At 45.4% G+C, this 16,052-nt stretch overlaps 1 protein-coding gene across 1 annotated transcript; it reads right to left on the bottom strand.

Annotated features, from left to right (window-relative positions):
* Positions 1 to 17: 17 nt before the first annotated feature.
* LOC100275298 (uncharacterized) lies at positions 18 to 1,224 on the bottom strand. The gene is made up of 4 exons (NM_001149413.1): positions 825 to 1,224; positions 629 to 721; positions 389 to 526; positions 18 to 275 (listed from the first exon to the last, which is right to left on the bottom strand). The coding sequence occupies exons 1-4, from the start codon at positions 1,047 to 1,049 to the stop codon at positions 234 to 236; spliced, it is 498 nt and encodes a 165-aa protein (NP_001142885.1). The 5' UTR covers positions 1,050 to 1,224; the 3' UTR covers positions 18 to 233.
* Between the last annotated feature and the right edge of the window lie 14,828 nt (positions 1,225 to 16,052).

Genomic DNA, 16,052 nt, shown 5'->3' on the forward strand with positions numbered 1-16,052 from the left:
AAACAGAGTAATTGATTGACTGCTGAACCACGATTAGAACTTTATTCCTTGCCATTTACAGCCAGAACACAGAGGTCTAACTCGTAGCACGCTTAATTTGTTCCATGTAAGAATCACAAGAATCTCGACGCAGAACAGTAAAGATACGGTGGACAACCAGTGTGGTTCCTTATTCTAATGGTAATGGTGGAAAGCACCCGTCTGAATTCTCATGGCTGGAGATATACAGTCCCTCAGCTGTCGCTTCTGCTTGGCTTGTCTGACGCCGGGTACACCTGAAAGGAAGCAACAGCAACTTGCTTAACGATGCGTTCGTGAGTAGAGACGCCGATTGGAGCCGACCCTGCACCTGCATAGGATAAACTGGACTGTGCTCACCCAGTCTTACCGTGTTAGCTGACGGGATCCACTCGTTGGTAGCAGGGTTTCCCCTGCAAGAAGCATGTCGCTCCTCTGCATTGGGATCTTCAGACAGTTTGAAGGGGGCGCCTTTAGCTTTGTCCATCTTGATGAAACCCGTTCCGGTCTGCTCGCACGCGCCAGATATTAGCACGCACTAGTAAAATAACAGTAGTCTGGAACTGGAAGCCAGAAGGAGGAGGTGGGAATTAAAGAAGGTCGTGTCAACCGTGTGGTGCTGCTCGCCGACGCCGCCGAGGTCCTTGTAGTACTCCGTCTCCACGAACTCATCTCCCACATTGGCGCCCTCGTACACCAACCTCTGACAAAAAAAAACACAGATTATATTATACTGACCCGTGCGTGCTACAGTTGAGCCTTCGGAATTCCGGCGGGAGGAGAGGGAGAGAAGAGACGCGAGAGACCTCGGTGTGTGCTTCCAGCTCTTGGAACTTGTCCAGCTCCGGGTGGGAGTTGCCGCCGACGTCCGGGACGAGCGCGTCGACGTACACGGCGGAGTGCTCGCTGCGGGAGGGCTTGGTGTGGCGCTTTGGCGCCGCGTCGTCGTAGTACTCCCGCACCTCGGCCTCCAGCGCCGCCTCGTCCTCGGCGGAGAGGTGCGCGTCGCTCCTGTTGGGCGGCCTCGACATATCCCCTTTCCTTTGCTTCCTCCTCGCTGCCGCGTCGTCCTCTGTGCAGTTAGTGGGAGGCCGAAGGCGTGCCGTGCCCCGTGTGCTATAATGGCGCGCGGTCGCCCGCGATGGCTGATGGCACCGTGCCGCGGGGCCAACGAGATATTTGTGAAGGCATTGCAAAATATCTCGAGGAGGACAGGGCGGGTAGGCGCAGGTAGCTCTCGTTGCCTTTGCCGGAAGTTTGTGAGAGGCCAGGAATGCTCACTGATCGCTCCTCTGAGGTTGTGAATTGTGATGCCGTAGCTCGTACTGGGTGGTTATCATCTTTTACTCTCGGTGTCTAGAGATCAACGTAGCAGATAAAAGTAGAAAAAAATAGATACAAGACAAAAAGCTATTTTTATTTCTCTAATAAATATTGATTATTTAGATGAGCATATATCATTCTTCAATTTATTTTACTCTCATTGACATTGACAACATTGAAACCGGTGTGATGAAGGAATAACCCGATTAGGCCTTATTCGGTTAATACCGTTACCTATGGATTGGATGTAATTGGAAAAAATTGTGAAGAAATTTGATTTATTTGGGGTTTAAACTCACCCAATCCTACTCAATCCACATGGATTGAGAGCTAACCGAACAGGCCCTTAGGTGGGTCGCATGAACGGTATTTACTGAGGCATCCTTTGGATTGTAGAATTAGTAAAACATAGGGATAGGAAAAATGTAGAAATAGAGTTGCATGACACTTCCAAATCATAAGAATTTTTTAAAGAGGTTGGACCCCATTTTAAAAATTCTTCAAAATCTCACTACAATGGTCGATTCTATAGGAATTTTATAGGATTTGTAGGAAGTCAATCCTTTGTTCCAAAGGGCCACATAGGAAAATTTTCTACAGGAATTTAATCCTTCAAAGTTCCTCCATTTTTCCTTTGTTCCAAAAGAGCCCTGAGGTTTGATCTGGTGGAGGGCTGCAAATGCAACATTAAGGGCTAATTTGGAAACCACATTTTTTCAAGGGATTTTCATCTTCTCGAGGGAAATTATTTTATTTTACCTTAAAAAAATAGAAATCCAAAGCGAAAATGGAGTTACCAAACTAGCCCCGAAGGTGTAATACCCAAATTCTATATGAAACAAAAGGGTTTTCTATAAGTTACTTGATTATGTGATTATTCCTCCCCTTTTCATATTTGTTTACCAAGAATATAAACCATCAGGTGAGGATTAGAATTTAACCAAAATAACTTAAATAAATAAAGGTGCATCATGCTGAGTCTTTGAACTGTGCATATAAATATGAATTTGATACATTGATTTGGTATTTAAATTATGTAAAACTTAAATAGAATAAAAGGAAGAAAACAGAAAAGAGGAAATAGCCCCATGGGCCGAATCTGGCCGGTCCAGCCCACCCACACCCACATCTCTCCGCACCGACAAGCCGGGCCCACATGCCAAAGATCACGCGCAGCCCACACCACTACAGGAAAGAAAGAAAGATGGAAGGCCCAAAGAGCTCTACAGTAGTGCCCCGGAATGGGGTCGTAGAGCCGGTAACCCACTCTGTTTAGTATTTTGATTTCGTAGGGGTCAAGGTCGGCCAGTGAGACGATGGGGGATAAGCTTCATCGTCGAGAGGGAAACAGCCCGGATCACCAGCTAAGGCCCCTAAATGACCGCTCCCATTTCGAGTCAAGAGATAGATAAATAGCCACATCCCATTGCACTGATCGGGGGCGCTCGTAGTGACTTAGGGTGTCGAAGACCAAGAAGAAACACCTAAATTTTCGTGGGCCAAAAACCCACGAAAATAAGCGTAAACCGACGAAAATACACTATTTTCGTCGGCAGACCGACGAAAATAGCCGTCGAAAATAAGTTCGACGAAACTAGGCAACTATTTACGTCGGTACCGACGAAAATTATTTATTTTCATCGGCTTTCCCAAAGCCGACGAAAATAGCTGGTCGGCTGACTATTTTCGTCGGCCTCAGTGGCCGACGAAAATAGGAGCCTGATTTTCGTCGGCCCCGGTGGTGGCCGATGAAAATAGCTGGGCCGTATTTTCGTCGGTCCCGGTGGTGGCCGACGAAAATAGCTGGGCAGTATTTTCGTCGGCCTGTAATCAGGCCGACGGAAATTCATGATACCCCCCAAACAGAATTTTGTGCACCTTTCAATTGACAGCAAAAGACACAATTCACAATATCACTATTCACATATACAGATTCACAAGCAAAATACACAATTCACAAAACACATTCACAACCTTCCATATTACATAAATAATCCATAGTCCATAAGTCCATAGTCCATACATAGTTTTCGTGGGAGTTTTGGCCATACACATCCATAGTTTCAAACATTCACAATCAATACACAAACTCACTACTCACTACTCACTCCTGCGGGCTGTGGGAGTTTTGGCCACTGCCTCCAGAACCATGGACAAAGAAGTCTTGGACGTTGACAGCACCCTCCGATCCCTGAGCATGTGACGCTGAACCCTGCAATTCATCAATCATTCAAATAAGGTTGTGTTTTGCTATCCCTATACCTATACATTGCTATGTTTGGTCACCATTTGCATAAAACTAAACATGGAACGTCACCTGTGATCCATGGTGATGAGGAGGCTGTGCATGCATCCACGAATATTGTTGTGCTGGCCACCCCTGAGGTGGTGGCACCCACCCCGTCGGTGGCGGTGCTATCCACGCTTGAAATGGCTGAGAGCCCGCCGGTGGCTGGGAGACCGGTGGCACCCATCCCAGGACTGGCTGTGATCCTTGGGGTGGTGGAGGCACACATTATACTTTGAATTCAATGACACGTGATGAGATAGACGAATTACCTGAAAATAAGAAGCCATATACTGCGTCAGCTGTCCGACCTGCTCCTGCGCTGCTCGAGCCTGCTCCTGTGCTGCTCGAGCCTGCTCCTGTGCTACCCGAGTATCCTCCTCCAGCTGAGCCTCTCGAGCAGACTTGGAGGAGAGAACTCCCTGCCGAAGACGATGCCTTCCCTTGACCTATTGTCCTGTTGTACTCCACAACGCCGGTGCCAAAGGCAAACCTGCATGATACACATAGTTGAGCCATTAAGTGGACACATTCTTGTTAATGAAATTGTCGAATCAAAGACAACCACCTCACCTGCCATGCTTTCTACCCCCACCACTGTGGTACAAGGCCGAGGCATCTAAGTCTGAATGCATCCAGTCGAAATCAGGCCCATGGCGTTGAGTCATTTCCTCCCCATATGCATTCTGCAAAGAAAGTTAGAGTTGGAGTTAGACACAAAACATGCAATTTAATTCGTTAATACAAACTTGTTTACCATTTTCTCCCTTGCCGCCTCGCTGCATAGCTCATCAGGGTTCGCCGGATCAGGGCCACGGTGACCACAGACGTAAACCTCCATAAAACTTGGAGCAACTCCACTTTTAGCTTCCTGCATGAAAAAGAAGAGTTAAACCATAGAATTTTCATATATGTAACATACAAGTTTGATTTATATACTTACCATGCGGCGTGCGGTACCAAGGTGTCCATCGGCGCCGTACCTGTGCACCGGTCCTTTAGTGCCACGGTTGGTACGGTGCTTCTGGGACTCTGCAATCCACTCAGGCGACGCCCATATCTTAGCCAACCACCTCCAGGCTTCCATGTCCTTCGCCAGCCAATCCACAACGCTCTCCAGGTACTGCTCCTCTGTGAGGTAGATCTCATTGGCCCCTAATGCTTTGCTCATTTTCTGCCCCTTTATCTTCTTGTAATAGTAGTTGACGGCCGCGATGCGAGCATTGTACATGGCATCCTTGATTACCTTATCAGCGCACTTCCGAAAGTGCCTCTTCACACGTGCCCACTGAGCCTGATCCTCCTCGATCTCATTCGGCAATTGGAACCTCCCCTACATATCAATGGAGAAGTTAAGTTAAAGTAAGATTAGGAGAAGCAATAATTCAGTGAATTGCTTATATACAAAGTAAACTCACCCAGAACTCGTCCCACACAGCCACCTGATAAGTCCTTCGTTTTTGTTCCGAACTTCCCCCTCTGCTACTGCTTTCCCCTGGCTCCCCTGGCTGGACATAGTCCTTTAGACCCAAGTCGGCCCACTGCATAGCCGCGAACCTCTCGCCATTGAGCTCCACCATGCTAGGGTAGTAGAAGCGACAGAGGCTACCCAACACCGCGTTCACCTTGGGACGTCTGCCTGTACCGTCCCAAGTCAAGTTTTCCCATGACCTACAAACATTAATAAAACAAGTAAACCAGTGCAATCATGTTCACATTAAAAAATTAACACAACAGAAATAAGCCCCACCATTCTCCATGCGGCCGGATGAGCCTCCTCTCGGTAGGTCTCGGACCAAGCGCATTGCTCTTTTTATACCTAAGTATACAAGTAAATTCAATATGATGAAATGATTAAAAACTAATATCAATTAAACTAATATGCATAATAATACCTGAAGGACGTAGAACCATCTGACGCGTCGCCCGCGCTGCCTGCCCCCATAGGGTCAACCTCCTCATCCTGCTCACCCTCCTCATCCTGCTCACCCTCGTCACCCTGCACATGAGCATCCTGCTGAGGAGCCTCCTGCTCACCCTCCTCACCCTGCACTTCGTCTAGACAGTCGAGAAGTTGTTGCTGCCTCTGTCGGCTCTATGAGGTGCCCTGAAAAAGCCCACTGCCCGAGCTGTCCTCGCTGGCCGCGCTGCCCCCACTCCTCCTCAATCTCCTATGCTTGAACATGTTCAACTGTAGATAAATTAATGTCAAACCACAGTATATGAAACAAATAATATGAAAATTAATAATGTGAAAATTGGAATACATAGCTTAATTGATTAACTAAAAGAAACATACTAATCAAAAGTCATCCGCATCCGATGATGCTTCTTCGGCTCGTTGTTTATTCATACGCTCTTGATTTCGTTGGATCCTTACTGATCTTCTAACAACGACAGGTCGTTTGCGCTTTGACCTAGTGAGAGCACCTAGAGGGGGGGGTGAATAGGTGATCCTGTAAAAACTTGAAACTTAATCCACAAAGCTTGATTAGGAGTTAGCACAGTAAAGCCAAGTGGCTAGAGAGAAGTTCTTGCAAAACACAATAACCACAAGAAGATCAACATAGATAGGCACAGTGGTTTATCCCGTGGTTCGGCCAAGTCCAACACTTGCCTACTCCACGTTGTGGCGTCCCAACGGACGAGGGTTGCACTTAGAGATGGCAATGGGTACCCGCTACCCGAAACCCGGTGGGTTTTTGCTCTATTAGGGTATGGGTTTGGGTTAATTTCTCTACCCATGGGTTTGTTAATGGGTTCAAATGGAAACCCAACGGGTACGTGGGCATGGGTTTGTTCTTCCACTACCCATACCCGCAAACCCATGGGTTTTTAAAACCCGCCTTAAAATCAACATTCCCTATAAATATGTCTTATAATATTATTAATTGAATATGTTCTAATTGAAATAAACTTCATGTAACCATTTTTAGGCTAAAATTAGTTATCACTTGTTCCTTTTATGCTAGCTTATTAATGTATTGATTGTCATTTACATGATGAATTATTTTTTATGTTGATGTTAGTGGGTATGGGAAACCCGTTGGGTACCCGAAACCCGCATGGGTATGGGTTTGGGCAAAATTTTATACCCGTCATGGGTATGGGTTTTTTAGCGGGCGTATTTTTTCTTCGCGGGTACGGGTTTGGGCAAGTAATACCCAGCGGGTTTTTACCCATTGCCATCTCTAGTTGCACTCAACCCCTCTCAAGCGGTCCAAAGACCCACTTGAATACCACGGTGTTTTGCTTTGTTTACTATATCCCGCTTGCGAGGAATCTCCACAACTTGGAGCCTCTCGCCCTTACAATTTGATGTTCACAAAGAAGCACGGAAGTAAGGATGGGATGAGCAACGCACTCAAGACACAAAATCAGAGCACAACACGCACACAAGTCACAACTCGAGCTCACAACACAACCCGAAGAGTTCTCTACTCAAATGGAGCTCTAGTTGCTATCACAAAGAATCAAATGCGCGGAATTGGAGTCTTGGTGCTTAGGAATGCTTAGAGAATGCTTGGTGTACTCCTACATGCGCCTAGGGGTCCCTTCTATAGCCCCAAGGTAGCTAGGAGCCGTTGAGAGCATTCCAGGAAGGCAATTCTTGCCTTCTGTCGACTGGCGCACCGGACAGTCCGGTGCGGATTTCCTTCCTATTCTGGCGCAGCCGACCGTTGAAGTCTTAGAGCCGTTGGCGCACCGGACAGTTCGGTGCCCCCTTCTGACTGTTGGCTCGGCCACGTGTCTCGCGCAGATTGCGCGGCCGACCGTTGGCTCACCGGACAGTCCGGTGCACCACTAGACAGTCCGGTGATTTATAGCCGTACGCCGTTGATCGCTTCCCGAGAGTGACGACTTCGCCTATGAATGGCTCACTGGACAGTCCGGTGCACCACCGGACAGTCCGGTGATTTATAGCCGTACACCGTCGTCGAAGTCCCGAGAGCAGCCAGTTGACAGACGCCAGCCTGGCGCACCGGACACTGTCCGGTGCACCACCGGACAGTCCGGTGCTCCCAAACTGCGCAGAGTCTTGACTGCTCAGCCAAGTCTTTTCCAAATTGGTCTTTTCCTGTTTCTAGCACTTAGACACAATACGTTAGTCTCCAAAACAATGTACTAAGTCTTAGAAACATACCTTTACTCTTGATTTGCACTTCTTAAGTCTTTGGCACAAATATTACTCAAAGCATTTGTGTGGAGCACTTAATCACCAAAATCTTATAGAAATGTCCCAAGGGTACATTTCTCTTTCAATCTCCCCCTTTTTGGTGATTAATGCCAACACAACAAAAAGCAACTAAAAGAAGTGCAACATCAATGCAAATAAGAACACATATTTGTTTTGAATCAAATTTGGCATATTTGGATCATTCTTTGCCACCACTTGGTTTTGTTTTTGCAAATCAACCTCAATTTCCTATCTCTAAGTCAAACACACTTGTTGAGACATAAAGAGAGTTGTTCCAAGAGAAATTGATCAAAGATTTCAAAAACTCCCCCTTTTTCCCATAATCAACCATTCTCCCCACAAGAGGCCAACTTTTGACAAAAGAGACTGAAAGGGAATTAGGCTTACACCTTTTTCCTAAATGATTTTGGTGGTTGAATTGCCTAACACAAATAATTGGACTAACTAGTTTGCTCTAGTGTATAAGTTATACAGGTGCCAAAGGTTCACACTTAGCCAATAAAAAGACCAAGAATTGGGTTCATCAAAGAGAGCAAAGGGATAACCGAAGTGTGCCCTGGTCTGGCGCACCGGACTGTCCGGTGTGCCACCGAACAGTGTCCGGTGCACCAGGGGACTTCACGCTGAACTCTTCACCTTCGGGAAAATCCAGAGGCGCTCTGCTATAATTCACCGGACTGTCCGGTGTACACCGGACAGTGTCCGGTGCCCCAGGGAAGAGCGACTCTGGAACTCGCCAGCTTCGGGAATTTGCTTCGCTATAATTCACCGGACGTGTCCGGTGTACACCGGACTGTCCGGTGAACCAGCGGTACAACGGCTATTCGGCGCCAACGGTCACCTGCTACAGCATTAAATGCGCGCCAGTGCGCGCAGAAGTCAGGCACGCGCGAAGTGGCGCACCGGACACTCTACAGTGCATGTCCGGTGTGCCACCGAACATCCAGGCGGGCCCAGCAGTCAGAGCTCCAACGGTCGGAACCCAACGGCCTGGTGACGTGGCTGGCGCACCGGACACTGTCCGGTGTGCACCGGACTGTCTGGTGCACCATGCGACAGACAGCCCCACCAAACGGCTATTTTGGTGGTTGGGGCTATAAATACCCCCAACCACCCCACATTCAAGTCATCCAAGTTTTCACACTTCCAACCACTTACAAGAGCTAGGCATTCAATTCTAGACACACTCAAGAGATCAAATCCTCTCCCAAATTCCACACAAAGCTTTAGTGACTAGTGAGAGAGATTTGTTGTGTTCTTTTGAGCTCTTGCGCTTGGATTGCTTCTTTTCTTTCTCAATCTTTCTTGAGATCAAACTCACTTTTAATTGAGGCAAGAGACACCAATTGTGTGGTGGTCCTTGCGGGAACTTTGTGTTCCAAGTGTTTGAGAAGAAGAAGCTCACTCGGTCCGAGGGACCGTTTGAGAGAGGGAAAGGGTTGAAAGAGACCCGGTCTTTGTGACCACCTCAACGGGGAGTAGGTTTGCGAGAACCGATCCTCGGTAAAACAAATCCGCGTGTCACGCTCTTTATTTGCTTGTGATTTGTTTTGAACCCTCTCTCGCGGACTCGATTATATTTCTAACGCTAACCCGACTTGTAGTTGTGATTAACTTTGTAAATTTCAGTTTCGCCCTATTCACCCCCCCTCTAGGCGACTTTCAATTGGTATCAGAGCCCGATGCTTCATTAGAGCCTAACCGCTCGAAGTGATGTCGGGAGAACACGCCAAGAAGGAGATGGAGACCGGCGACAAGCCAGCTACAAGCCACGGGAAGGCTTCAACGGAAGAGTCCCGCAACAAAAAGAAAGGGAAGGAGAAGAAAGCCTCCTCCCACAAGTCGCATCGGAGTGGCGACAAGAAAAAGAAAATGAGGAAGGTGGTCTACTACGAGACCGACACTTCATCACCTTCCACCTCCGGCTTCGACGCGCCCTCCATAACTTCTAAGCGCCATGAGCGCAAGAAGTTTAGTAAGATCCCCTTACACTATCCTCGTACTTCTAGACATACTCCATTACTTTCCGTTCCATTAGGCAAACCGCCAACCTTTGACGGTGAAGATTATGCTAGGTGGAGTGATTTAATGAAATTTCATCTAACCTCACTCCACAAAAGTATATGGAATGTTGTTGAGTTTGGAGCACAGGTACCATCTGTAGGGGATGAAGATTTTGATGAGGACGAGGTGGCCCAAATCGAGCACTTCAACTCCCAAGCCACAACAATACTCCTCGCTTCTCTAAGTAGGGAGGAGTACAACAAGGTGCAAGGATTAAAGAGCGCCAAGGAAGTTTGGGACGTGCTCAAGACCGCGCATGAGGGTGATGAACTCACCAAGATCACCAAGCGGGAAACGATCGAGGGGGAGCTCGGTCGCTTCCGTCTTCGCCAAGGGGAGGAGCCACAAGACATGTACAACCGGCTCAAAACCTTGGTGAATCAAGTGCGCAACCTCGGGAGCAAGAAATGGGATGACCACGAGGTGGTTAAGGTTATTTTAAGATCACTTATTTTCCTTAACCCTACTCAAGTACAATTGATTCGTGGCAATCCAAGATATACACTAATGACTCCCGAGGAAGTAATCGGGAATTTTGTGAGCTTTGAATTTATGATCAAGGGCTCACGGAAGATCAACGAGCTTGACGGTCCTTCTACGTCCGAAGCTCAACCGGTCGCATTCAAGGCAACGGAAGAAAAGAAGGAGGAGTCTACACCGAGTAGAACACCCATCGACGCCTCCAAGCTTGACAATGAGGAAATGGCGCTCGTCATCAAGAGCTTCCACCAAATCCTCAAGCAAAGGAGGGGGAAAGATTACAAGTCCCGCTCCAAGAAGGTTTGCTACAAGTGTGGTAAGCCCGGTCACTTTATAGCAAAATGTCCTATTTCTAGTGACAGTGACAGGGGCGATGACAAGAAGGGGAGAAGAAAGGAGAAGAAGAGGTACTACAAGAAGAAGGGCGACAATGCCCACGTTTGTCGCGAGTGGGACTCCGACGAAAGCTCTAGCGACTCCTCCGACGACGAGGACGCCACCAACATCGCCATCACCAAGGGACTTCTCTTCCCCAACGTCGGCCACAAGTGCCTCATGGCAAAGGACGACAAAAAGAAGAAGGTTAAATCCAAATCCTCCACTAGATATGAGTCCTCTAGTGATGATAATGCTAGTGATGAGGAAGATAATCTACGTACCCTTTTTGCCAACTTAAACATGCAACAAAAAGAGAAATTAAATGAATTAATTAGTGTCATCCATGAGAAGGATGATCTCTTGGATACCCAAGAAGACTTCCTAATCAAGGAAAATAAAAAGCATGTTAAAGTTAAAAATGCTTATGCTCTAGAAGTTGAAAAATGTGAGAAATTGTCTAGTGAGCTAAGCACCTGCCATGAGACTATAGACAACCTTAGAAATGAGAATGCTAATTTGTTAGCTAAGGTTGATTCTATTGCTTGTAGTATTTCAATTCCTAATCTTAGAAATAATAATGATGACTTGCTTGCTAAGATTGAAGAATTGAACATTTCTCTTGCTAGCCTTAGAGAAGAAAATGAAAAATTGCTTGCTAAGGCTAAAGATTTTAATGTTTGCAATGCTACCATTTCCGACCTTAGAAGTAAAAATGATATATTGCATGATAAGGTTGTAGAATTAAAATCTTGCAAACCATCTACATCTACCGTTGAGCACACTACTATTTGCACTAGATGTAGAGATGTTGATATTAATGCTATACATGATCATATGGCTTTAATTAAACAACAAAATGATCATATAGCTAAACTAGATGCAAAAATTGCCGAGCATGAAATTGAAAATGAAAATTTTAAGTTTGCTCGTAATATGTTATATAGTGGGAGACGTCCTGGCATTAAGGATGGCATTGGCTTCCAACAGGGAGGCAATGTCAAAATTAATGTCCCTCCTAAGAAATTGTCCAACTTTGTTAAGGGCAAGGCTCCCATGCCTCAAGATAACGAGGGTTACATTTTGTACCCTGCCGGTTATCCTGAGAGCAAAATTAGGAGAATTCATTCTAGGAATTCTCACTCTGGCCCTAATCATGCTTTTATGTATAAGGGTGAGACATCTAGTGCTAGGCAACCAACCCGTGCTAAGTTGCCTAAAAAGAAAACTCCTAGTGCATCAAGTGATCATAACATTTCATTTAAAACTTTTGATGCATCATATGTCTTAACTAACAAATCCGGCAAGGTAGTTGCCAAGTATGTTGGGGGCAAACACAAGGGATCAAAAACTTGTGTTTGGGTACCCAAAGTTCTTGTATCTAATGCCAAAGGACCCAAAACCATTTGGGTACCTAAAGTCAAGAACTAAACATGTTTTGTAGGTTTATGCATCCGGGGACTCAAGTTGGATCATCGACAGCGGGTGCACAAACCACATGAAAGGGGAGAAGAAGATGTTCTCCTCCTATGAGAAAAACCAAGATCCCCAACGAGCTATCACATTCGGGGATGGAAATCAAGGTTTGGTCAAAGGTTTGGGTAAAATTGCTATATCACATGACCATTCCATTTCCAATGTTTTTCTTGTAGATTCTTTAGATTACAATTTGCTTTCCGTTTCTCAATTATGTCAAATGGGCTACAACTGTCTATTTACTAATGTAGGTGTCACTGTCTTCAGAAGAAGTGATGATTCAATAGCATTTAAGGGATTGTTAGAGGGTCAGCTATACTTGGTAGATTTTGATAGAGCTGAACTCGACACTTGCTAATTTGCTAAGACTAACATGGGTCGGCTATGGCATCGCCGACTAGCCCATGTTGGGATGAAGAATCTTCATAAGCTTCTAAAGGGAGAGCACATTTTAGGATTAACAAATGTTCATTTTGAGAAAGACATGATTTGTAGCGCATGCCAAGCAGGGAAGCAAATTGGTGCCCACCATCCACATAAGAACATCATGACGACTGACAGGCCACTGGAACTCCTACACATGGATCTATTCGGCCCGATAGCTTATATAAGCATCGGCGGGAGTAAGTACTGTCTAGTTATTGTGGATGATTATTCTCGCTTCACTTGGGTATTCTTTTTGCAGGAAAAATCTCATACCCAAGAAACATTAAAAGGATTCTTGAGACGAGCTCAAAACGAGTTCGGCTTAAGGATCAAGAAAATTAGAAGCGACAACGGGACGGAGTTCAAGAACTCTCAAATTGAAGGCTTCCTTGAGGAGGAGGGCATCAAGCATGAGTTCTCCTCTCCCTACACGCCACAACAAAATGGTGTAGTGGAGAGGAAGAATAGAACTCTATTGGACATGGCAAGAACCATGCTTAATGAGTACAAGACTTCGGATCGGTTTTGGGCCGAGGCGGTCAACACCGCTTGCTACGCCATCAACCGGTTATATCTACACCGAATCCTCAAGAAGACATCATACGAACTCCTAACCGGTAAAAAGCCCAATATTTCATATTTTAGAGTCTTTGGTAGCAAATGCTTTATACTTGTTAAAAGAGGTAGAAAATCTAAATTTGCTCCTAAGACTGTAGAAGGCTTTTTACTAGGATATGATTCAAACACAAGGGCATATAGAGTCTTTAACAAGTCTTCTGGACAAGTTGAAGTTTCTTGTGACGTTGTGTTTGATGAAACTAACGGCTCTCAAGTAGAGCAAGTTGATCTTGATGAGATAGGTGATGAAGAGGCTCCATGCATCGCGCTAAGGAACATGTCCATTGGGGATGTGTGTCCTAAGGAATCCGAAGAGCCTCCAAATGCACAAGATCAACCATCCTCCTCCACGCAAGCATCTCCACCAACTCAAAATGAGGATGAAGCTCAAGTTGATGAAGGAGAAGATCAAGCAAATGAGCCACCTCAAGATGACAACAATGATCAAGGGGGAGATGCAAATGAGCAAGATAAGGAGGATGAAGAACCAAGGCCGCCACACCCAAGAGTCCACCAAGCAATCCAACGAGATCACCCCGTCGACACCATCCTCGGCGATATTCATAAGGGGGTAACTACTAGATCTCGTGTTGCACATTTTTGTGAGCATTACTCTTTTGTTTCCTCTATTGAGCCACACAGGGTAGAGGAAGCACTACAAGATTCAGATTGGGTGGTGGCGATGCAAGAGGAGCTCAACAACTTCACTAGGAACGAGGTATGGCATTTGGTTCCACGTCCTAATCAAAATGTTGTAGGAACCAAATGGGTGTTCCGCAACAAGCAAGACGAGCATGGTGTGGTGACAAGGAACAAAGCCCGACTTGTGGCCAAGGGATACTCCCAAGTCGAAGGTTTGGATTTCGGTGAAACCTATGCACCCGTAGCTAGGCTTGAGTCAATTCGTATATTATTGGCCTATGCTACTTACCATGGCTTCAAGCTTTATCAAATGGACGTGAAGAGTGCCTTCCTCAATGGACCAATCAAGGAAGAGGTCTATGTTGAGCAACCTCCCGGCTTTGAAGATAGTGAGTACCCTAACCATGTTTGTAAACTCTCTAAGGCGCTTTATGGGCTCAAGCAAGCCCCAAGAGCATGGTATGAATGCCTTAGAGATTTTCTTATCACTAATGGGTTCAAAGTCGGAAAAGCCGATCCTACTTTATTTACTAAAACTCTTGAGAATGACTTGTTTGTATGCCAAATTTATGTTGATGATATTATATTTGGGTCTACTAACGAGTCTACATGTGAAGAATTTAGTAGGATCATGACACAAAAATTCGAGATGTCTATGATGGGAGAGTTGAAGTATTTCTTAGGATTTCAAGTAAAGCAACTCTAAGAGGGCACCTTCCTAAGCCAAACGAAGTATACTCAAGATATTCTAAGCAAGTTTGGGATGAAGGATGCCAAACCCATCAAGACACCCATGGGAACCAATGGGCATCTCGACCTCGACGAAGGAGGTAAATCCGTCGATCAAAAGGTATATCAGTCGATGATAGGCTCTCTACTCTATTTATGTGCATCTCGACCGGATATTATGCTTTCCGTATGCATGTGTGCAAGATTCCAAGCCGACCCTAAGGAAGCTCACCTTACGACCGTAAAACGAATCTTGAGATATTTAGTTTATACTCCTAAGTTTGGGCTTTGGTATCCTAGGGGATCCACATTTGATTTGATTGGTTATTCGGATGCTGATTGGGCGGGTTGTAAAATTAATAGAAAGAGTACATCAGGGACTTGCCAGTTCTTGGGAAGATCCTTGGTGTCTTGGGCTTCAAAGAAGCAAAATTCCGTAGCTCTTTCTACCGCCGAAGCCGAGTACATTGCCGCAGGCCATTGTTGCGCGCAACTACTTTGGATGAGGCAAACCCTTAGGGACTACGGTTACAAACTAACCAAAGTTCCTCTTCTATGTGATAATGAGAGTGCAATCCGCATGGCGGATAATCCCGTTGAGCATAGCCGCACTAAACACATAGCCATTCGGTATCACTTTTTAAGGGATCACCAACAAAAGGGAGATATCGAGATTTCATACATTAATACTAAAGATCAACTAGCCGATATCTTTACCAAGCCTCTTGATGAACAAACTTAGGCATGAGCTAAATATCCTTGATTCTAGGAACTTCTTTTGTTAATTTGCACACATAGCTCTTTTATATACCTTTGATCATGTCTCTTTCATATACTATGACTAATATGTTTTCAAGTCTATTTTAAATCCAGTCATAAGTGTATTGAAAGGAAATTGGAGTCTTCGGCGAAGACAAAGGCTTCCACTCCGTAACTCATCCTTCGCCGTCACTCCGCAACTCTCCATCTTTGGGGGAGAGAGCATCTCTCCTACTTTGGTATAATCTTCACTCATATGTTTATTTTGCCAAAGGAGAGAAAATAGTTAGGCTAAGGGCTCTAATGATTCCGTTTTTGGCGATTTATGCCAAAGGGGGAGAGAGCATGAGCCCAAAGCAAAAGGACCGCACCACCACCTAATTTTAAAATGATTTTCAATTGGAAATTTCAAATAGGTATCTTATTATGTTCCAAAGGGGAAGAAAGTAGTATTTCAAAATTGATATATCAAAACCCTCTTGAACACTAAGAGGAGGATTTCATCTAGGGGGAGTTTTGTTTAGTCAAAGGAAAAGCATTTGAAACAGGGGGAGAAAATTTCAAATCTTGAAAATGCTTCGCAAAATCTTATTCATTTACCTTTGACTATTTGCAAAAGAACTTTGAAAAGGATTTACAAAAGAATTTGCAAAAACA

The sequence above is a fragment of the Zea mays genome, chromosome 1, assembly GCF_902167145.1.
Source record: "Zea mays cultivar B73 chromosome 1, Zm-B73-REFERENCE-NAM-5.0, whole genome shotgun sequence".
NCBI lineage: Eukaryota > Viridiplantae > Streptophyta > Magnoliopsida > Poales > Poaceae > Zea > Zea mays.

Coding starts and splice junctions, on each gene's coding strand:
- LOC100275298 (NM_001149413.1), bottom strand. CDS start 1,049: ATGTCGAGGCCGCCCAACAGGAGCGACGCGCACCTCTCCGCCGAGGAC. Junction 722..824: donor AGCTGGAAGCACACACCGAG/GTCTCTCGCGTC, acceptor TTTTTTTGTCAG/AGGTTGGTGTACGAGGGCGC. Junction 276..388: donor GGATCCCGTCAGCTAACACG/GTAAGACTGGGT, acceptor GCTTCCTTTCAG/GTGTACCCGGCGTCAGACAA.